The sequence below is a fragment of the Misgurnus anguillicaudatus genome, chromosome 9 (assembly GCF_027580225.2).
Source record: "Misgurnus anguillicaudatus chromosome 9, ASM2758022v2, whole genome shotgun sequence".
Lineage (NCBI taxonomy): Eukaryota > Metazoa > Chordata > Actinopteri > Cypriniformes > Cobitidae > Misgurnus > Misgurnus anguillicaudatus.
Window position 1 is genome coordinate 26,084,086 of NC_073345.2, and position 22,480 is coordinate 26,106,565.

At 38.4% G+C, this 22,480-nt stretch overlaps 1 protein-coding gene across 1 annotated transcript in view; it reads left to right on the forward strand.

The window, feature by feature from the left end:
- The first annotated feature begins 205 nt into the window (after positions 1-205).
- Positions 206-22,480, forward strand: part of arrdc1b (arrestin domain containing 1b) — a 57,397-nt gene continuing 35,122 nt past the window's right edge. Inside the window, exon 1 of the mRNA XM_055179990.2 lies at positions 206-457. Within this exon, the coding sequence (XP_055035965.1) occupies positions 340-457 (118 nt within the window). The 5' untranslated portion in view covers positions 206-339. The remainder of the gene's footprint in view (positions 458-22,480) is intronic.

The window sequence follows — 22,480 nt, forward strand, 5'->3', positions numbered from 1 at the left end:
ACAGTATATGGTATATTTTACCATAAACTATGATATAGTTATTTAACCAATAACTATATCAGTTATTAAAAAATATATACCGCAAAGAACAGAAATATGAACGCTCAGCTTTTGAAACGTTCTCGCGATACTGTGATGTCATACCCCGAACGGCTTGCGCAGCGCCGCATGAAGTCGAACGCGCCTGAAAAATATGCGCGTGACGTCAAAACCAGTCGGGTAGCGTCACCGATCGTGGATGGGTGGAGAGGTGAGAGCCGCAGGTGGGACGTGAAACCGGCTGCTTGTCTCCCGTTACTTTAACCGACGATAGTATCCGCAGTCGTGCTCTTTGGAGACATGGGGAAGCTTCAGGAATTTGAGATTACTTTTACAAATAACAAAGTGGTTTACAACCCCGGCGAATCGATATCAGGAACTGTGAGAATTAAAACAAGCCAGCCCGTACAGTTTAAAGGTAAGCAGCCATATACCTTACCGATGGTTACTATAGGAACACGAATGAAATCTTCACGAATTAACGTGAACGTTACCTCCGTTAAACCGTGTTTGATGATGTTTAAGCAGTGCACATCCACATGTTATCGCGCGTGAACGTGGACCTGTCGCCATGTGATGTGTTGCATGTTGACATTTATGTGCCTTAGCATCTATTGCTGTTCGATTGTATGTTTATTTGACGGTTGGTTTGTTATTTTAATTCGTTTAGACTTGTAAGTTTTATATTGTAAAGCTCAATGAATCGACGCCTTAATCCACATCCTGTTTTTCGCGTGCTGCTGTTGTTGGTTTCGGTCCGAATTTACCATCGAACTGAACCGCGTCTGATTCGTTGTGTGTTGTATGTTCGTTGTGTGCTTTTCAACAGGTGTGGTATCCTTCATGTGTTTTGCACACTTGAAATGCACCTACAGTACTAAGGTACATAAAGATTTGTTCAGCTTTTTTAAGACGCAAGGTTAAAGAACGCAACAACGAGGTCTTTAGAAGTTTAGCTGACACGGCGTCAAGTTACGCGCCACTGGCAACCAGCTTCTTGCGACGCAACGCAAGTGTACGCAGATCAGCGGTGTCTAACGATTTATATTTGTTACAAAATAACCAAGCACTAAGAAATATGTTGACTTTAGCTGTTTAAGCTTTTTTAATACAATGTTAAAGAATTGAAGTCATCCTGAGATCCCATTGGAATTCTTTCTGTCCCCCTAACACTGTTCTGAACTATCAAGATAAGAAAGTAGGTTAGGTGTTGTTCACATTGTACACAAAGAATACATTGTAGGTGTTTCGACTGAATTGTGTAGGTGAGATTTACTGTAAAGACGGACAAACCACAAGGGAAAGTGATGATGAATCGGAGCTTTATTGCATTATTTGCATTCATCAGGATCAAAAAGAGCTTTGTTGTGGTTATTTAAGGTACAATGTAATTACACTACATTTAGTAGTTTACCAGACAGGGTTTAGATTAATCCAGGACTAGGCCTTAGTAATAATAAGACATTTAAGTCGTTTTTACACACATACTTTACAAAAAAGATACTGGTGTGCATTTTGAGACAAAGCAATGGCAATGATATATTTTAATATATGTCAGTACAAGGTGGTTCTAAATGAAGGCAGCTCAAACATGCATTTTAGTCTGGGACTAGGATAAGCCCTGCCCCAATAGGTTTTATTATTAAGTGTGCTCCCTGGTACACATACCCATGACTTTGTGCTCTACCAGTTGAGCCACATGAACTACCAAAAATTGAAGAGAAAAATATAAAATATTAATGCGACGCTCATATGATGTTACACCACTGCTACACAACTTAAAGAAACCACACCTAGGGGAAATGATTGGCTCTATGGTCATGTTTCTGTTCCTTTTTGTATCTGGCAGCATACATGTGACCGTAACATTCTGTGGATTGGCAGATTGCTTCTGTGAAATGCATGACTGGTGATGTCATTCTAAGGAGAAAAGTGAGGTCACATGACTGGTGTGATTACTCATTCCTACACTTTAATTCATTAGTTCTTTCTGCGTTTCCTATTGGGGAGGAGTTTGCCATTCACCTTGACTTAATATGAACAAAGCTCTTAATGTGTCTCGGTAGCATTTCCTCCAGGAGACATTGTGCATTGGCAAAACTGCTGGATGAGATCATGGATATGCATTATTGGGCAGGTTCCAATCGGAAGTGAGCATCGCTATGCAGAGCCCTTGACGTGGGAACTCTAGAGGAAGAAGGGCAATTGTGACTAGTTATATAGCTGTTTGGAAAGCACCTGGTGAAAGGAGTAATAAAAACATTTTCATCTGGGACAGCGATTTGAGTAGCATTCTCTTTCTTAAAGAATTATCCCATTATCTCTTTTAAGAGAGCCTACACTGAAAGGAATAGTCAATTTTCTTAAAAGAAAAATCCAGATAATTTACTCACCACCATGTCATCCAAAATGTTGATATCTTTCTCTGTTCAGTCGAGAAGAAATTGTTTTTTGAGGAAAACATTGCAGGATTTTTCTCATTTTAATGGACTTTAATAGAGCCCAACATTTAATACTTAACTCAACACTTAACAGTTTTTTTCAATGGAGTTTCAAAGGACTATAAACAATCCCAAACGAGGCATAAGGGACTTATCTAGCGAAGCGATTGTCATTTTTGACAATAAAAATAAAATATATACACTTTTAAACCACAATTTCTTGTCTAGATCCGGTCCTGAAAGCGCCAGCGACCTCACGCAATACGTCATGACATCAAGAGGTCACCGAGGATAAACGCGAAACTCCGCCCCAGTGTTTACAAGTTTGGAGAAAGAGCACCGTTCCTACGTTGTTGTATGTCAAATGATACTAATTAATGTCTTTGTGTCAGTTTATTGTTTACAATGGTCCGCAAATGTGGTTTCATACATGTAACACGTGACCTCCCTACGTCACTACGCATTTACGTTAGGTCGCGCTGGACCGGACCTAGACGGAAAGTTGTGGTTTAAAAGAGCATATTTTTAATTTTTCTTGTCAAAAATGACAATCGTTTTGCTAGATAAGACGCTAATGCCTCGTTTGGGATCGTAGTCCTTTGAAACTCCGTTGAAAAAAACTGTTAAGTATTAAATGTTGGGCTCTATTAAAGTCCATTAAAATGAGAAAAATCCTGGAATGTTTTCCTCAAAAAACATAATTTCTTCTCGACTGAACAAAGAAAGACATCAACATTTTGGATGACATGGTGGTGAGTAAATTATCTGGATTTTTCTTTTTAGAAAATGGACTATTCCTTTAAATTCTTACTACATCTTAAAATGAAAATCTGTTGTTTACTTACTGTCTTTCCAAACCTGTCTTTGTTTCTTTCAAGACTGTTGGCTTGGACTGTTGGTTTGTTTTGGCAGAAATTCATAATTGTTTTGCAACTTTGTTTGGTTACGCTATTGTAACTAGGTCCAATTCCAAGTTCAAAGCCTTAATGCATGCTTATTTGTTCGTCACATATTATATTAGCGAGCGCTCAGTCCAGCCATAGACGGTAAGTGATGTTACTCATGAAACAGCTGTACTCTGTTGAGTTTGTTTTATTTACAAAGCTGCTGACTCATGTGTTGATTGCCTTATCTGTGCTTTTTAAGTCTTGGCATGGCCCTGATAGGCACTAAGGGTGTTTTTTTCCAGTGTTGCTGTAGGCTGCAAAAACTTTATTAATAAAAAAGAATGAAAATCATGGCATTAATTCTGTCATGTTGTTGTCTTATTTATACCACACCCCGCATTCATTGTATGGGGTTACTGGGCGATGCTGGCCATCAGAGGACCAGACAGCTTTGGCAGCAGACATATAATCCTTCTTAACTGTTCAAGAGGGGCTTTCTAACCTTTTAATCAGTCGGTTACAGAAATCCTCAAGTAGACAAGATTGCTTTTACCTCATTGGTATCTAAAATTAAACAAAATATGCTTTGAGCAGATTTATTAATTTAAAATTGAAGTCTTTCAGGAAGAAGTGCCAAGCATATTTGATGATTCATCTTTTTCAAAGTCTCCTATGCATGTTCATTTTAAATACTTTATTACATCCAGCGTGATATCAAATAGAGTTTCGTGATTGAGATAAGCTTGTTTGCAAAGCTTTGGAGCATTTTGATTGTCCCTGTCTCAAGAGACTCTCACATGGACAAGTTCCTCTATTCATTACCCCTGGACATTGAGTGATTGGTCTTGTAAGGCTACACCACTGTTATTGAGGTTGTTATCATCACGATGCCACTCCGTGTTACACACTGCATTTCTCTATGTGTTTGTTGATGCACTGCTTAGTGTTCAGCAAAATGCAACATTCCCCATTGTAACAGCCAGTATGGTATCCACACCCTGGTTTGTGTTGCAATCTTTGGCGCACCACTAAAATATTATGTTTTGCCTGAGGCCGTTTGTCCCTCATAACGGAAATCGGAGGTCTCAAAAGTCATAATTTATTAAAGGAGCGAAATGTGTTTGAGTTAGGTAGGTGATTTTTTGCTCAAGAGGATTTATCTGAAAGATCAAATGCTTTACAGCGTGGATCTTCACCTGGGGGTCCATGGTGCTTTTACCGGTGATCCTCCAAATATTGTTTGGATTATGACCTAAATCTGATGATAGGTAGAAGATGAAGATGACTTTGTAGATAAAGTGGTGGCCATCATAAGGAGATTTAGGTAATTTTCCCTAGGGGCCAATCACTGCAAATACGTTTTAAATGCTTGGAAACGCAAGGTGCGCCGCACTGGCTTTTTCAGTCACTTTAAAGGAAAAACCACCGTTTTCTATATTTTACTATGTTCATACCTCAATTAGATGAATTAAAACATACCTATCTTTTTTCATTGCATGCACTTTATCTTTGCACAGCGCGTTGTGAATGTGTTAGCATTTAGCCTAGCCCCATTCATTCCTTAGGATCCAAACAGAGATGAATTTAGAAGCCACCAAACACTTCTATGTTTTCCCTATTTAAAGACTGTTACATGAGTAGTTACAAGTAAGTATGGTGGCACAAAATAAAACGGAATTCGTTTTTTGGTCATACCGCCCACCCCTAGTAGACATATCAAATATTAAAGTCAAAAATGGATAAAAACAATACTAATCGCGACTTTTTTCGAAAATCGTTTTTTTACGTGTTCAATTCAAAATCGATTCTCAAAGGCCACAAACCGATTTTTTTCCATATGTATTTCCGCAAACATTGAACGTAAGATTAACGTTAATCTAAGTACTAGTCTTTTCCACTCGACTGTAGGGGTGGCACGGTTCATGAAAAAATTCCGAACCGTTCGGTTCGCTTGTCTCGGTTCGGAGCGCGTGTGTGCCGTACGGTTCAACGGTTCATGGCATGCGCAATGTATGTAGCCTCGTTCCCTGTATGTGACCTCAGATAACGTGTTCCCCTTTCGCGAATAGCGCGAAAGAAGAGGTGACTGGTGTGGAGAGTGAGTGCTGCCGGTCATGTTACGTGTAGAAATGGCAAAAGGGAGAGAAAAAGAAGTATGCCCGCAGTTGGAGGATGCGCCAGCGTCGTATAAGTTTGGTGTGTGGAAATATTTTTTATTTCATGTTACCTATGATGACAACGGAAATAAAACAATAGATACAGCCACACGCGACAGCCTTCTCTCCGACCATTTATCTAATCTGAGGTAATGAACACTGTTTTACGTCTTTTCGTATTCAGCGCTATTTTTAGCCTTTCGTTGATAAAACGAAAGCGGCTGATTTCCGCGTAGTTTCATTTTGCTAGCGTGTGAAAGTTGCGCGATCTTATTTCATAAACTGCCCCTTAAAGTAATCAGGACAGAAGTGGTCAAAAGTGGACAAAAGAGACGGATTTAAATATTACAGGTGTAAACGTTATGTTTCTCTCTCGTTCACATATTCTCTCTGCAGTATTTAAGCAGCCTCTCAGTGATAAATCTTAAAGCTACACCGAAGTTAGCATTTTGAGAAATGCAAGATATCTTTGTGTGCTAATCAAAGTTCATGTAGATGGCAATACACATTCTCTTTTTTGCCAAATAAATGAAAAGCATGTTGAAATCATCAATGTCTTCCCTCTCGCTGTGTCAAAATCTCGCCTGGCTTTCCTCAGGGATGTTCCCAATAATGTGCTTAAAGTCAAATTCAGTTTGTGCATGATTACATGATAACTTTTTTTAATACTGTATCTTAAATTATGGATAATTAATAAGATAATACATTTTTGGAGTGTTAAAAAAATAACAACAAGAACCGTACTGAACCGAGAACCGTGACCATAGAACCGTGATACGAACCGAACCGAGGCTTTTGTGAACCGTGCCACCCCTACTCGACTGTTATGACTTTTTTCAGCATACATTTTTTCATATTGCATCAAAATTGTATTGTATTTAACATAATTGTATGCATTTGAAAATTAGAGATGGGCTCTGTTTTAATGTACCCAAGTGAACCTAAAATACAGGAGTTTATATAATTTTGTTTTATTGGTTGCCCTTGTAAACTTATGTTCACTGTTCTTTTTTTAGAAATATAGTATTTGTATTAAATCTATATTCATTGAGTTGAAAATCGAACCGAGAATTGAAATCAAACCGATTTGATAGCTTGCGAATCGAAATCGAATCGATCTGGAACATCTGAATCGATACCCAGCCCTACTACTCACATCATCTGATATTTGATGTGCTCAGAGCAACCATCATTTTAAAATAAAAATCATGTTTTGGATACAAAAAGTCAATATATTTTCAAATCTGTCGGATGTTCTAATAACTTTGGCCACCACTCTATGTAGTCGATAATTAGATTTTAATGTTTCAGTTTTGAATGAAAACTTATTCATACTTTATGCCAAACCTTTGTTTGAATGTTGACCTCCTGATCCAGAATGTTCACAGTGATTACGGAAAAGCTTTTTATTCCTGTAAACCCTGATGATACAGCGTGCCCCAGCAGGCATTGAGGATATCTCAGAGTTAACAAGAACTCCACGCCTGCTTCTTCTGCCAGCTGTAAATAGCAAACACACTGAGTCACAGTGAAACCGGTTTGTTGCTTGTGGGCTTCCAGCCCTTCATATGTCTAGGCTTAGGGGTATTATTATCAAAATAGAGCGACCGTTTAATTAACACTCTTCAGATCCTAGTCGTGATTTTAACTCGGAGAAAGGAATGCAATATCTTAAGGGCGATTTATAGTCGTGCGTAGGTCCTACGGCGTAGCAGCGACGGCGTAGGTTCCGCGTCGGTTTTCATTTATACTTGTGCGTCGCCGTCCGCGTCGACGTGCAAACACACGCGAAACCGCTGGTTGGCAGTAATCACGCGTGTAACCACAGTAGCAGCAGAAGTCGTCACAGAAGAAGAAGCTAAGCAAGTAAACCCACAAACGAAGAAGAAATAGCAACTTGTTGTGTATAATTTGAGAAGATCAGCAATGATGGAAGTAAATAAACAGCGACTTATGTTTCAGTTTGAGTTAAATCACTCCTCAACTTGGCTCATCTTTGTTTTCACCGTCTCAAACGGAAATACCTATGACGCAGTTTTTTTACCTGACGGAAGGGGTTCTGGTGGACCAATCACAGCGCTTACGGTAAGCGTAGAGCCGACGCGCTGCTAGAAATTTTGTGAGGTGCGCGTCTGGCTACGCAGAGCTAGGCACCGGCTACGGATAGCCTACGCCGTAGCTACGCCGTAGGTCCTACGCACGACTATCAATCGCCCTTTAGTAAGCAGTAAAGTTTCCCTTTTCATACCTTTTAATGGTCCTCCTAATATGCGAGCTGCATTTTGTGGGTCTTTTTGTCACAGCTCCACAGGCCTCAAGAAAGTCTCTCTCACTATCTCTACATGTGTGTCTCTCTATCTCATCCTGTTTCTTGCTCTTTCTCTCTCTTCCTCTTCAGGCTGTCAGGACAAGGAAGGGTGAAGATGTCTATTTCTGGCTTTTAGATAAGGCAGAACCGTCTCACAAAATGAGGGTTGCAGCTGTAGCATTTATAAAAGAGCAGAGGGCTGAAAAGTGGGACAAATTTACTCATGTTATTTTGTTTGTGTCTAATGATGCTCTCAACTTCTTCAATAACTGTTTTTAAGTGTAAGCTTTTGTTTCACTTAACAAACATTAATGACTAACACATCTGAGTCGCTGAACATCCTCTGAAATTTTAGAATGTTCCCATTGTTAAATTAGTCTCAACGGGAAACTACAAAAATCCCTATTTTCCATATCTGTACTATAAACTAACATGTTATTAAAGGACAAGTTCGTTATTTTTGATGCTGATGCTGGCCCGAGAATTTTCGATTTCTGTTGTATCAGCCCCCACCCTAACAATGGCTGCATAGGTGCACTGAAACTCACCGAGTGGTCAGGGGTGTTCAATGATGTGCGCACACAAAAATCGCTGCAAAAGATGCTTTCCAACAGGTGTTTTACCATTCGTTGTAAATTTGTGGACCTATTTTTCAAAATATTTTTCAAAACCCCTGACCACCTGGTGAGTTTCACGTCTTTGTAAACAAAAGTTTAATGCATTTTAGGAAGGATTGTTCCTGTGCACCTATGCAGCCATTGTAGAGGTGGAGGCTGATACAACAAACACCCGAAAATTCTCGGGCCAGCATCATATGTCCAAATTTCAGTCAAAACCATTCTATTTCATCTGAACAATCTGAAAACAGGGCTTTAAGTGTAAAATACCAAACTTGTCCTTTAACTTTTGCTGCAAAATCTACTAAGTACAAGACATGGTAAACAGTTGCATCATCACTGAATGTGCAATTAGTTAAATTTATAGGTAAAAATTAAGAAACTGAACCACAAATTAGGTGACGTTGCATGTGGCTGACATGTTCGGGTTGTATTCAGATTCAAGTACTCACAAGGGACCCAAGTTTGAATGTGATCCACAGTCGTCTTCCCTGTACTTTGAGGGGTTCGTGAAAAATCAATGTGATGTTTAATGGATTCTGCCAACAAACCAGTATTTCAGGATGGCATGATGCTGAAACTAAGCGGATTTGAAGTAGAGATGCACAAATATAAAAAAATTCACCAATTCTGATAGCCGATTATTCAGACTAATTTCAGCTAATGGGTCATTCCTGAGATTTGGTAATATTTTAACTTGGACTTTTTTAAATTTTGAACAACATATGATTACATTTCTAAACACCCCGCATTATTAGGCACATATCAAACCTTCAAATAATAATATTTTCCCATCTCAGGCATTAATAGCTTTTAATTATTTTCAGTTTTTTTTTTTTTAGATATCTACACCTTTTTATTCTCAACTCCGTAATAGACAAAATTGAATTAGTTTAAACAGGATTTTACACAAAACTTGTTATAAAACAAACATCTACCTAGTGCTCATGTGTCCCTCTATCATACCAATTCAATGACTTTAAATGTAAAATTTATAATAATTTTCACATTTGTATGTGATGGAATATCCAAATTGTTTGTCTGTGGTCTCTTTATTTTAGTAAGAAAAAATTTAAAGTAGATGTTTCACAAAAAAACAATTTTACTGTTTTAGCCCTTTACCACCCGACATGTTATCATCAAGAAATGCTTTCATTTCTTTTTCTTTCTTATTTTATTTTCCAAAAATATTAACGTGACAGGGTTGAGAATACTGTAACAGGGTTGAAAGGAAACATAGGCCTACTTTAATTTGTATTTGTTTAATACGAAAATGACACTCAAACAAAACACTATTTTATTTTAGGCAACCATGAAATAAAGACATAGTCATATTTCGTTTATTTTTATTTTTACTTTATTATCTAAACTGCAGTGAAAACTTAAACAAAGAAAACTACTGCAGACAGTACAGTCGTTAGTAACTTTCAAAAAATGAAATAAGAAAAAACAAAAATAGGTAACATTCACTAGTTACACACACACTTGCACACATATATCACTGTTTATATTGAAAATCTGTCATTTTGTGTGTGTGTTTTTTCCCCAAATCGGTGACACCACTTATGAACTTGGCAATTAAAGAGTTAAAATCATGATTTTTTTTTTGTGAGATTTGGTAGTTTTGAAAAAAATCTTCATCTGATACATTTTATAGCCGTTTAATGTTTTCATCCACTAACAACACAAAAGGGTAGTAAATTTGAACAATGCACAAGGGTTCATTTTATGTAATGGGGTTGAGTTGTTAAGCTTGACAGACAACTTCCTGTGAATGATGTCAAATATTGGAGTCTAAATTATTATGGCTGGAGAATGATTGGTGTGATGGGGTAGAGTTCAGACTGAGGGACGTAACTTTATAAGTTGTTTTTTGTCAAATATCTTGCTTTTTTTCAAAAGCAAAAAACACAAATAAATACTTGCATTATTGCCAAAAATTATAGACACTGTGCACATTTTATAAATTTTTTTCCAAGTACAAATTCAGTGAAGAACCTTAGGGACATGACAAAATGCTTGCTGTAAGACAGAAAAAAGGTTTTTATTAATGATAAAAAATTATTTAAATGCTATAATTAATAAGGACATACCAAAGTATTTTGAAAAGCTTTTAACATTTTATTTTGGTGAACCACCACTTTCAAAAATCTAGGGGAATGAAATATCACTGAATCCTAGGAATGACCCCAATACCAATAGTTTGGTGGTTATATTAACTAAATTTTGACGATTATTTTTAGTTTGAATGTTATTGGTTTATATAATGACCATTATTATTAAACATTAAACAAGTGAAAATTATTTTACATTTTGTATAGCTCAAATTCATTACATTTTCCTGTTCTCTTTTGATTGACAGGATATATTGGCCACAACTATCGGCTGTTTTTAAACTAGCGGCCGATTGTGTGAAAATGTGCTTTTATTGACTGTTAACAATTGATTTGCCGAACATATTTGATGAACATATAATATGTGCCGAGTGGATTCAGTCATTATCATTATATCATTTTTGACAGAGATGGCCTTTATAGGCACTTTTGCATCTGAGCTCTCCACAGTTATCACTTTCCATCTATTTCCATTTATATTCAAGATTTTCAATTCAATCTTCTGCATTCTTCTTCATTTAATGGATGTCACTTCCCAGCATTGCCCTGAGACAGATTTCTACTTCTTTCTGTGGTAAAGCCTTTCGGAAATGTCATACTTAACCTTCATGGCCTTTCTTTGTTCTCATCTCTTTGTATGAATGGTCTTCAGGTCAAATGACTGTAACCGAAAGAGTGGCCACACCTAAGAAATCATGATTCACAGTATAATAATGAATCTGTGGAAGAGTGGGCTTGAAGCTGGAATTTAACACATTCCTCACAGTTGGTTTTAAGAATCCTATAGGGATGCTCTGATCAAGATTTTTGCAGCCGATACTGTACTGATTTGTCGTCTTTGTGATCCGCCGATTCCAATGCCGGATACTGATTTTTCTAGATAAAGTAATACCGCAGATGTTGTTTTTGTTATATTACCTGCAGTAATTAGGGAGCCTATAATTTTTTTAATAGAGAATCAAATAAATAAGCACAACAAATGAAGAGTTTGGTTTCAAAACGTGATAAATGCCTTTTTTTTAAATGAGTTGCCGCCAAAATCAGTTTTGTATCAGGTCAGTATTAAAAAGTAAATTCTTAATTTTACACAAAATCCAATATGTGCGTGATATTCTGTCATCTTTTCTCCCTTTTTTTTTTACCAAAACGCGATAAACGTCACTTTCCCTTTTGTAAACAACAATGTGGCGCATTGAATACACACAAAATCCTAGTTTTCCTAATCTACTTTGTACTTCGTGATCAACAAACAAACAAAAACAAAATAAAACCTTTGTTGGCCTGTGACGGGGAAGAAACATAAGTCATCAAAATCTAATAATTTACGCGAGAGGCACTCGGGAAACGGAAAAATACCGGTTGTTGCTTGTTCTCTTGACAGCATCAAGCTTCTGTCATGCTAACACATTGACCACAGGGGATCTTATGAAAAACTTTCCATTATTTTACTCGAAACCATCGAAAATCGAGCAGAACCAAATTTTTTTAAAGCTGATCGATGTCAAAAAAGTTCAGAAACGACGTCCCAAGTATATCAGCAGCAATGACACTGTTCTTAATATGACAAAGTAAGTGTTTTGATTAATGCCATTAAAGGCGGAGTCCACAATGTTTGAAAAACGCTTTGCAAAAGGAGACGGGCTGACTACCAAAACACACTTATAACCAATCAGCAGTAAGGAGCGTGTCTACTAACCGACATCCTTGCCGGGTTGCGTATGTGTGGGACGGGTCTATCAACAGAAGGTCCAGATTCTATTGGGGTAGGGGCGTGTTTGTTTAGGTGATTTCAAATATCAACATTGGCTTTCAGACATCGTGGACTCCGCCTTTAATGTTTATTTTTTTAATCAGTGTAAAGCACTAGTCAACTAAATGTATATAACATGGAAAAGATGAATGCACATTAATATATTGATTCAATAGATTAATAGCATTTTGTGGAAAAAATTATTTGTTTTTATAATAAATCTTTGGAAATCAAATTATGGATTTGAATTTTTAATGTTATTATAACCTAAAGATGCTATGTGAAAGTTTCTAATAGAAAATAGTGGTTTTCATCTTGTCTCTTTCTTGGTATAGAAAAGGTTTTTACCGAAATTTGTCAAAATGGATTTACTGCGTTTTGGAACCAAACTCTTCAAATATTCATTGTACAAAGAGCAATTTAATGTACCTTTTAAAAAAGGCTTATGTCTGTTTAAAGCAATGTAAATGAAAGCTCTTACAGTTTACTGTATGAACTAAATATACACCCATTTGTGTAAAGTACAACAGTTCTTCAGTGAAGAGCAGAGAGTGATTTTACTGAGAGTCAGGTGTATGCGGACAAAAGCAGCTGTGATGAAAATGAAAGTTTAAACTGTCAAAACTTTAAAACGCATGCAAATAATAAACTTTCGGCATGAGGATGTCTCTGTGACATGCCTCTGTGGTGGGCTTTAAAATTAGAGAATTTATGACTTGTTTGTGTGTTTTGGGTTGAGTGTTTTATAGATGGACAGAAATGAGGTTAGTCTTCACCTGACAAAATTTTTGGTCCGTTACCGGAGCTATCTTGTCGGAATGTGGTTGCTATGCTACCAGTATTCAAAAGTTCTGGTCCCAGGAGATGTATGGGGTTTCCCAGTCGATCTCCTTTGTGTGCAGGTTTTCCCTATCCCATTCACACTGAGACAGAGGACAAAGACACTTTTACCTTCCTAACCAGAGTGAGCTAGATCAATTGTACAGAAGCTTAAACAGGTCATGGTTCTGGGAAGACAGCATGTTTGAGGGCAGTTTAATTAATGGTTATATCAGTGTTATGACAGTATGTTGATTTTAACACACACTCACAAATGTAATAATAGTATAATATATAATGAAACTAATCAATCTATTGATGTTAATTATACAGTACATAATGTATTTATATTAATACCTGTAATAGTTGCATTATTTTAGGTATTGTAACTTCTTGTGACATGCAGCTCTTTTACTCTGTAAAAACTGTCTGCTGGTTTTTGTGGTTCTAAGGTCACATGGATTGCTTTCTGACGAGAAATGCGGTGTAAACATTTTTACAGTAAGCTACTGTAAATCAGTTTTTCCCAGGTACACTGTCAGAAAAAAATGGTCAAAAAATGATCCCAAGCTGTCATTGGGACAGTACCCTTTAAAAAGGTCCTAATATGTACAATTTAGTATGTCCTAATATGTACAAATGTTCCTTTTGAGGTACTAATATGCACTCTTTGGTACCAATATGTACCTTTTGAGGTACTAATACAAACTCTCTAGGTGCAAAGATGTACTTTTTGAAAGGGTACAACCGCCCTGGTGACATTTACACTTGCCTCATTTACTTCAGTTGAATCGTACCAGAGTTTGATTGCTCACTTGGTGCGGTTCGTTTGGGCTGGTGAGAATGCAGCAATCGAACTCTGGTGCGCACCAAAAGCGGACCAAACAAGCGGACCGAGACCTCCTTAAAGAGGTGGTTTCGGTACATTTCAAACAAACTCTAGAGCGGTTCATATGTGGTGAGAACAACTGACCTAACTGCAAAAGTACTATGCATTTTGGACTAAACCAGTTGCCGTAGATAGCTGGCAGTGCATTATCGGTAAGTTTTTGTTGACAGTTTCTATTAGCAATATTAGCACAATGACAGGTCGCGGAAATACCTGGAGTTGGGAGGAGGTGTGTGCAGTGGTGTTGTCTTCGCTGTTTTTAATGCATTAAAAGGATGATTTCAAGCCGCATCCGCGATTCATTCTGAAAATGAACAGTTTGTCTAGAGTACTGTATACAAACTATGTATAACAACCACGGAGACATAATTACAGCGTGCAGCCGTCTGGAATTTCTGGAATTCTGCGCACATTGATTCTGACGAGAAGCAGTTTAGGAAATACGTTGAAATACATGTGGCCAATGAGTGATGTGGATCTTATCACATGACTGAATTTTGGTTCGTTTCAACTGGTGTGGACCAGAGCAATCAGTGTGGTGTGAAAAGGAACCAAAACTGCTAAAAAAGCTACAATGTATTATTTTTTGCTTTTGGTCCAGACCAAATGAACCGAACTACAGATGTGAAACACCCTAAAAAATGTTGGGTTGTTTCAACCCCTGGTTTGGTCAAATACGGGCAAACACAACTTTTGTGTTACAAATAACCATACTGTATGATGGGTTGTTGTTACCAAACTATGGGTTTAAAATTACTCAACAATTGATTTGAAATTAACACAACTTTTGGGTTTGTCCATATTTGACCACCTAACTATGGGTTGAAACAACCCCACATGTTTTAGATTGTGAAGACCATTGTTGGACCATTTCTGTCTGACAGTGTAGACTTTTTAATTTGACTAAATTGATTTTCGTAAGAGGCAAATGTGCGCCAAAATATGAGAGGTGGCAGCTACTAGGTGGTTGCGTAATGGCCCACCTCAAAACGGCCCATCCTGAGTCATTTGAATGCTTAGGTCTATCCTTCCTGTTTGTGAGGGAAAATTTGTAAGTCTGGTTAGACTAGACTAAAGTAAAGTAATAGCATTATGCGTAAACAAGCTCCAAACACCTGGGGCATATGGTTTCAGGCTACCTAGAACACTCATCTCAGTTAACCATGTTTTTTCATGATTCTTCATTAGTAAAATCAGGTTCAGTTAGAAATGTTCCTTGGCTTTCATTGCCTCTGGATATTATGAATTACATACTGTAGAGGGATGGTTGTCTCTGTCAGTACAAATTTAATTGCAGATCTTTTATCAAGCTGCCAAGAAGAGCTCCTCTTCCATTTTTTGGAGAGCACAGAAGAACACTCAAGATTTTCTGGAGATTGTTTAAGCACTTTTATGTCCCTTTATTACAAGACTCAATGGCTCTTTCTATATTTAACAGTGAAATGAAAGAGCACTCAAGGACAAAATCAAGAAAAACATGTTTGGATTGATGACACATTGTTTCAATAAATTTAATGATTTTGTGACCGTATAACATAAATCTAGTGACACTGACACAATCATTATCAATACTATAGTTTCTTAGCAGTACTATCCAATCTCATCCCTGTGCAAAGAATTCACTGTAAAAATAAAAAATGGACAAACCCAACCATTGAGTTAAAATGTTTTTATGTTGGGTTGTTTCAAACCAAAATTAGTCCCTTCAAAAAAAAAGCATGATTATGCGATCGCATGATTCAATGCATAATCAGCCAAAGTCCGCATATTTATGCAGGGGCCGCATTTTTTTAAATACGTCGCACTTTCGCCGCATAAATTGCAGATTTCTGCTCGCAAAATGCATGATTTCATAATCCCCGCATTTTGTAGCAAAAAGTCATATATATCTTAGCAGAAAGTGGAAAAAAGTTGCATTTACTTCACACATGTGCAGCCATCTCCCCTGTTGTCATGGGGAGTGTCAAGTTCCCGCAGTTTTGGCATGTTCCCGCAGTTTTGGCAAGTTCCCGCAGTTTTGGCATGTTCCCGCAGTTTTGGCAAGTTCCCGCAGTTTTGGCAAGTTCCCGCAGTTTTGGCAAGTTCCCGCAGTTTTGGCAAGTTCCCGCAGTTTTGGCAAGTTCCCGCAGTTTTGGCAAGTTCCCGCAGTTTTGGCAAGTTCCCGCAGTTTTGGCAAGTTCCCGCAGTTTTGGCAAGTTCCCGCAATTTCATCGCATAAAATTGCATAAATATCCCGCATATTCCATCGCATTTTTTAAGAAAACGTGACGCAAGATCAAGGATTTTTGTTTGCAACAATCACAAAAAAAAAACGTTTTTCTGGAAGGACTGCAAAATATTGACCTTTTATAGGTTATTTTAAACCAATGGTTGGGTTTGTCCATCAATCCCTCTATCCCATCCATCTCTTCATCCATCCGTCCATCCTCAATCCTCAATCCTCCAACCATTCCCATCCCCAGCTCATACACAGAAGTAGTTTAATAATGCTTTTCTGTATTTAGTGTATTATGATGCAAAATAGTAGCCGCAAGCATTAGCTATAATCGCAATGACAAGATAGTAAACAAATGCTAGATAAATAGCTTCTGTCTTCAGGTAATGCATACTCCGAGGAGGACACGGTGTTACAATATGTAAGGAAAGACCACAAACATAGAGAAGTGATACGGTTTAAATCAAGGTGACCTTTTCTCAGTTCAAATTCTCAGTTTGCTTGCACTAATCTACTCCCTGTTCCCTATCAAAGCAGATATGTGGTTACCATCCCTGGAGGAGTAAATCCCCCTCTGAATACTCCCTGTGATTTCAGCTCACTCATAAATTCTAGTTTATGAAAAAATTTCATGTTGAAGCACGTGGTTCTCCGTTCCTCACAAATTTGTTTCATTGTGAGAAAAGTCTGTCGAACAGACACAGCTCGTGTGATATTCTGCGACGGCTGGCCAAATGGTGTGTGAAATAATATTCTTTCACTTCAGCTTGGCGGATAGTCATTATTTACTCATGAGAGCTGGAGGGTGAGAGACTGAACTCAACATCTCAGTCTGTTAATAAACTACAACCTCGGCCTTGAGGAATCAAAGCCTCAGTGATTAATGTTTTCACACACAAACCTAGTTTTGGTCACTTATCTCATTGTACTATCATTGGCACAGTCCACTTGTTACTGTATGATGTCATGTGTGTCCAAACACAAAAACTTCCTGGTCCAAACTCATGAGACAACAGTAGGTATTTGCAGAATATGTGAATCTTTTCTCTTATTGTTTTGAGATCCACAGCATCAGAATCATGGGACAGGATGGACCTGGGCTCTGATTGGTGGAAATATTTGAGATGAGGTACAGTGTAAACAGAACATGACCTGAAATCACAGCTTGTTGTGTAATATTGCCTGGTTAAGCTCCTTATACACACTACAAACAGACAGACAGACATTAAAGGCGGGGTGGACAATTTTTGAAAAACGCTTTGGAAAAGGGAGTCGGGCCGTCTACCAAAACACACTTGTAGCTAATCAGCAGTAAGGGGCATGTCTGCTAACTGACATCGTTGTCTTGGTTGCGTATTTGTGGGGCTGGTCTATCAAAAGAAGGTTCAGATTGTATTGGGATAGGGGCGTGTTTTGTTTAGGTGATTTGAAATGTCAACATTGGCTTTCAGAGATCGTGCACCCCGCCTTTAAATAGGGCTGTCACAATGATTATATAATAGTCTCATTGTGATTGTTTGACCTTATCGCGATGATTTCAGATCACCGCAATGATTGCACATCTCTCTAAAAAGCACAAGGGGAGCTGTAGCGCCTTTAAAAACGAGACCGTATCAGATTACTTTTAAATATGTGTTATGTGTATTAATATTTACTGGCAGGTAAACCTTGCAAAAGTTTTATTTTAAAGGAACAGTATGTAGGATTGTGGCCAAAACTGGTACTGCAATCACAAAACTTGTGGCTAAAACTGGTACTGCAATCACACAACTGGTGGCCAATACACAACATGACAACATAAACATCAGTTGAGGGCTGCAACTTCACTTTTTAAATGACAATATCCTGGCCGGACAACTGTTGTCAGTGATATAAGTATTTGAAATGAAAATGATTTCTTAATGTCTAGTGACATATCAGGGCCATTTTATGATTAATTGATAAAAAATTTCTTACATACTGTTCCTTTAAATAATCACAACAATATGTGAAAACTAGATAGAAAAGTTTGTTGACAAACTTTATGTTGGCTTGCCAAAGCGTAGCTTGAACGTTTAAAAAGGTTTGACAGATGTATAGTTTAGTAGGCTATCTGGCTGTTAGTATGTTTAAGTATGAAGCTAGCCTGATTTAGCATGAAGCTAGCATGATTAGCCTGAAGCTAGCATGAAGCTAACATGGTTAACATGAAGCTAGCATCAAGATAGCATGATTAGCATGAAGATAGCATGATGCTAACATGAAATAGCATGAAGCTAACATGATGCTAACATGAATAAGCATGAAGCTAACATGATGCTAACATGAATTAGCATGAAGCTAGCATGATGCTAACATGAATTAGCATGAAGCTAGCATGATGCGAACATGAATGAACATGAAGCTAGCATGATGCTAACATGAATTAGCATGAAGCTAACATGAATTAGCATGAAGCTAGCATGATGCTAACATGAATTAGCATGAAGCTAGCATGATGCTAACATGAATTAGCATGAAGCTAGCATGATGCTAACATGAATTAGCATGAAGCTAGCATGATGCTAACATGAATTAGCATGAAGCTAGCATGATGCTAACATGAATTAGCATGAAGCTAGCATGATGCTAACATGAATTAGCATGAAGCTAGCATGATGCTAACATGAATTAGCATGAAGCTAGCATGATGCTAATATGAATTGGCATGAAGCTAGCATGATGCTAACATGAATTAGCATGAAGCTAGCATGATGCTAACATGAATTAGCATGATGCTAACATGAATTAGCATGAAGCTAGCATGATGCTAATATGAATTAACATGAAGTTAGCATGATGCTAATATGAATTAGCATGAAGCTAGCATGATGCTAACATGAATTAGCATGAAGCTAGCATGATGCTAGCATGAAGCTAACATGATGCTAACATGAATTAGCATGAAGCTAGCATGATGTTAATATGAATTAGCATGAAGGTAGCATGATGCTAACATGAATTAGCATGAAGCTAGCATGATGCTAACATGAATTAGCATGAAGCTAGCATGATGCTAACATGAATTAACATGAAGCTAACGTGATGCTAACATGAAGCTAACATGATGTTAACATGAATTAGCATGAAGCTAGCATGATGCTAACATGAATTAGCATGATGCTAACGTGAATTAGCATGAAGCTAGCATGATGCTAACATGAATTAGCATGAAGTTAGCATGTTGCTAACATTAATTAGCATGAAGCTAACATGATGCTAACATGAATTAGCATTAAGCTAGCATGATGCTAACATAAATTAGCATGAAGCTAGCATGATGCTAACATGAATTAGCATGAAGTTAGCATGATGCTAACATGAATTTGCATGAAGCTAACATGATGCTAACATGAATAAGCATGAAGTTAGCAAGATTTATTATGAAATTAGCATGAAGCTAGCATGAAACTAGCATGAAGCTAGTATGACTTAGCATGAAACTAGCATAAGGCTAACATGACCAAAAGACCCAACCCCCATGTCTCTATGATGTTCGGATCCAGAGATATAAGGCTTTGTTTATTATGTTGCTAGGGTGCTCATATTTGGTTGCTAGGGGCGTGGCTTAATACCTCAATAAGAATCCTTAGAGACTGATTGGATGCCTGAGTAAAATGAGCCCACCCCCATGTCTCTGTGACACTGTGCTGCAAAGATATCCATCTGGGCATTTTATAATGGCAGTCTATGGGAGATGTTGCTAGGGTACCCAAAAATGGTTGCTAGGGGCGTGGCTTAACAGCTATGAGACGATCCAGAGAGACTGATTGGATGCCTGAGTAAAATGAGCCCACCCCCATGTCTCTACGACACTCTAAAGTGAAGATATTCCATCTGGGACGCTTTTATTCCCTTATATGGGCACGTTCCTTGCCCCATTATAAGTCAATGGGGAAATTTGGGTGCCTCTTACACCCCAGGGGTGAGACTTACACCCCAATGTGATGTATGTTCTTACAGAGCCTGCCAGCCTCTTCAAATGTGGTAACCCACAAGTTTCTACAAATTTCTCGCTTGCAGCTATGACCCGTCAAAGTTTGTCGCAATGTTAAGTCAATGGAAAATTTGGGGTGTTTGAGCGCCCCGTTTAGGAATTCGGTAGGTCCCATCAGTTAGAAAAGATATAGCATAAATCTACGTACCAGTCTTAAAAGTTTTGTAAAGTTTTGTGGGTGTAGCTTGAAAGCTCTAGGAGGAGTTACTGTTAGAAAAAGTGTGGACCAGAAGAATAATAATAACTAGATAGGTACATTTCCTGAAGAAAATGTGAGTGGTGCTTGCCGTGGCAAATTTTTGGGGACAGTATATGATCATACTTCCAGTCACGAGTAAAACGATCCAAACCCCGTCTCTATACGATGTTCTGATGCGGAGATATACGGCTTTGTTTATTCGGTTGCTAGGGTACTATATTTGGTTGCTAGGGAAAAATTTGACTTCCAATAGTGATTACACTCCGGGTCACGAGTCAAACAGTCCAAACCCCATGTCTCTACAATGTTCTGATACGGAGATATAAGGCTTTGTTTACTCTGTTGCTAGGGTACTGTATTTGGTTGCTAGGGGAAAAATTGGCATCCCATAGTGATTACACTCTGAGTCACGAATCAAACGGTCCAACCCCCGTGTCTCTACGATGTTCTGATGCGGAGATATAAGGCTTTGTTTACACTGTTGCTAGGGTACTGTATTTGGTTGCTAGGGAAAAAATTGGCATCCCATAGTGATTACACGCTGAGTCACGAGTCAAACGGTCCAACCCCCGTGTCTCTACAATGTTCTGATGCGGAGATATAAGGCTTTGTTTACTCTGTTGCTAGGGTACTGTATTTGGTTGCTAGGGAAAAAATTGGCATCCCATAATGATTACACTCCGAGTCACGAGTCAAACGGTCCAACCCCCGTGTCTCTACGATGTTCTGATGCGGAGATATAAGGCTTTGTTTACTCTGTTGCTAGGGTACTGTATTTGGTTGCTAGGGAAAAAATTGGCATCCACTAGTGATTACCCGCCGAGTCACAAGTCAAACGGTCCAACCCCCGTGTCTCTACGATGTTCTGATGCGGAGATATAAGGCTTTGTTTACTCTGTTGCTAGGGTACTGTATTTGGTTGCTAGGGAAAAAATTGACATCCACTAGTGATTACCCTCCGAGTCACGAGTCAAACGGTCCAACCCCCGTGTCTGTACAATGTTCTGATGCGGAGATATAAGGCTTTGTTTACTCTGTTGCTAGGGTACTGTATTTGGTTGCTAGGGAAAAAATTGGCATCCACTAGTGATTACCCGCCGAGTCACAAGTCAAACGGTCCAACCCCCGTGTCTCTACGATGTTCTGATGCGGAGATATAAGGTTTTGTTTACTCTGTTGCTAGGGTACTGTATTTGGTTGCTAGGGAAAAAATGGCATCCACTAGTGATTACCCTCCGAGTCACGAGTCAAACGGTCCAACCCCCGTGTCTCTACGATGTTCTGATGCGGAGATATAAGGCTTTGTTTACTCTGTTGCTAGGGTACTGTATTTGGTTGCTAGGGAAAAATTTGACTTCCAATAGTGATTACGCTCCGGGTCATGAGTCAAACGGTCCAAACCCCGTGTATCTACGATGTTCTGATGCGGAGATATAAGGCTTTGTTTACTCTGTTGCTAGGGTACTGTATTTGGTTGCTAGGGAAAAAATTGGCATCCCATAATGATAACCCGCCGAGTCACGAGTCAAACGGTCCAACCCCCGTGTCTCTACGATGTTCTGATGCGGAGATATAAGGCTTTGTTTACTCTGTTGCTAGGGTACTATATTTGGTTGCTAGGGAAAAAATTGGCATCCCATAATGATTACACTCTGAGTCACGAGTCAAACGGTCCAACTCCCGTGTCTCTACGATGTTCTGATGCGGAGATATAAGGCTTTGTTTACTCTGTTGCTAGGGTACTGTATTTGGTTGCTAGGGAAAAAATTGGCATCCCATATTGATTACACTCCGAGTCACGAGTCAAACGGTCCAACACCCGTGTCTCTACGATGTTCTGATGCGGAGATATAAGGCTTTGTTTACTCTGTTGCTAGGGTACTGTATTTGGTTGCTAGGGAAAAAATTGGCATCCCATAATGATTACACTCTGAGTCACGAGTCAAACGGTCCAACCCCCGTGTCTCTACGATGTTCTGATGCGGAGATATAAGGCTTTGTTTACTCTGTTGCTAGGGTACTGTATTTGGT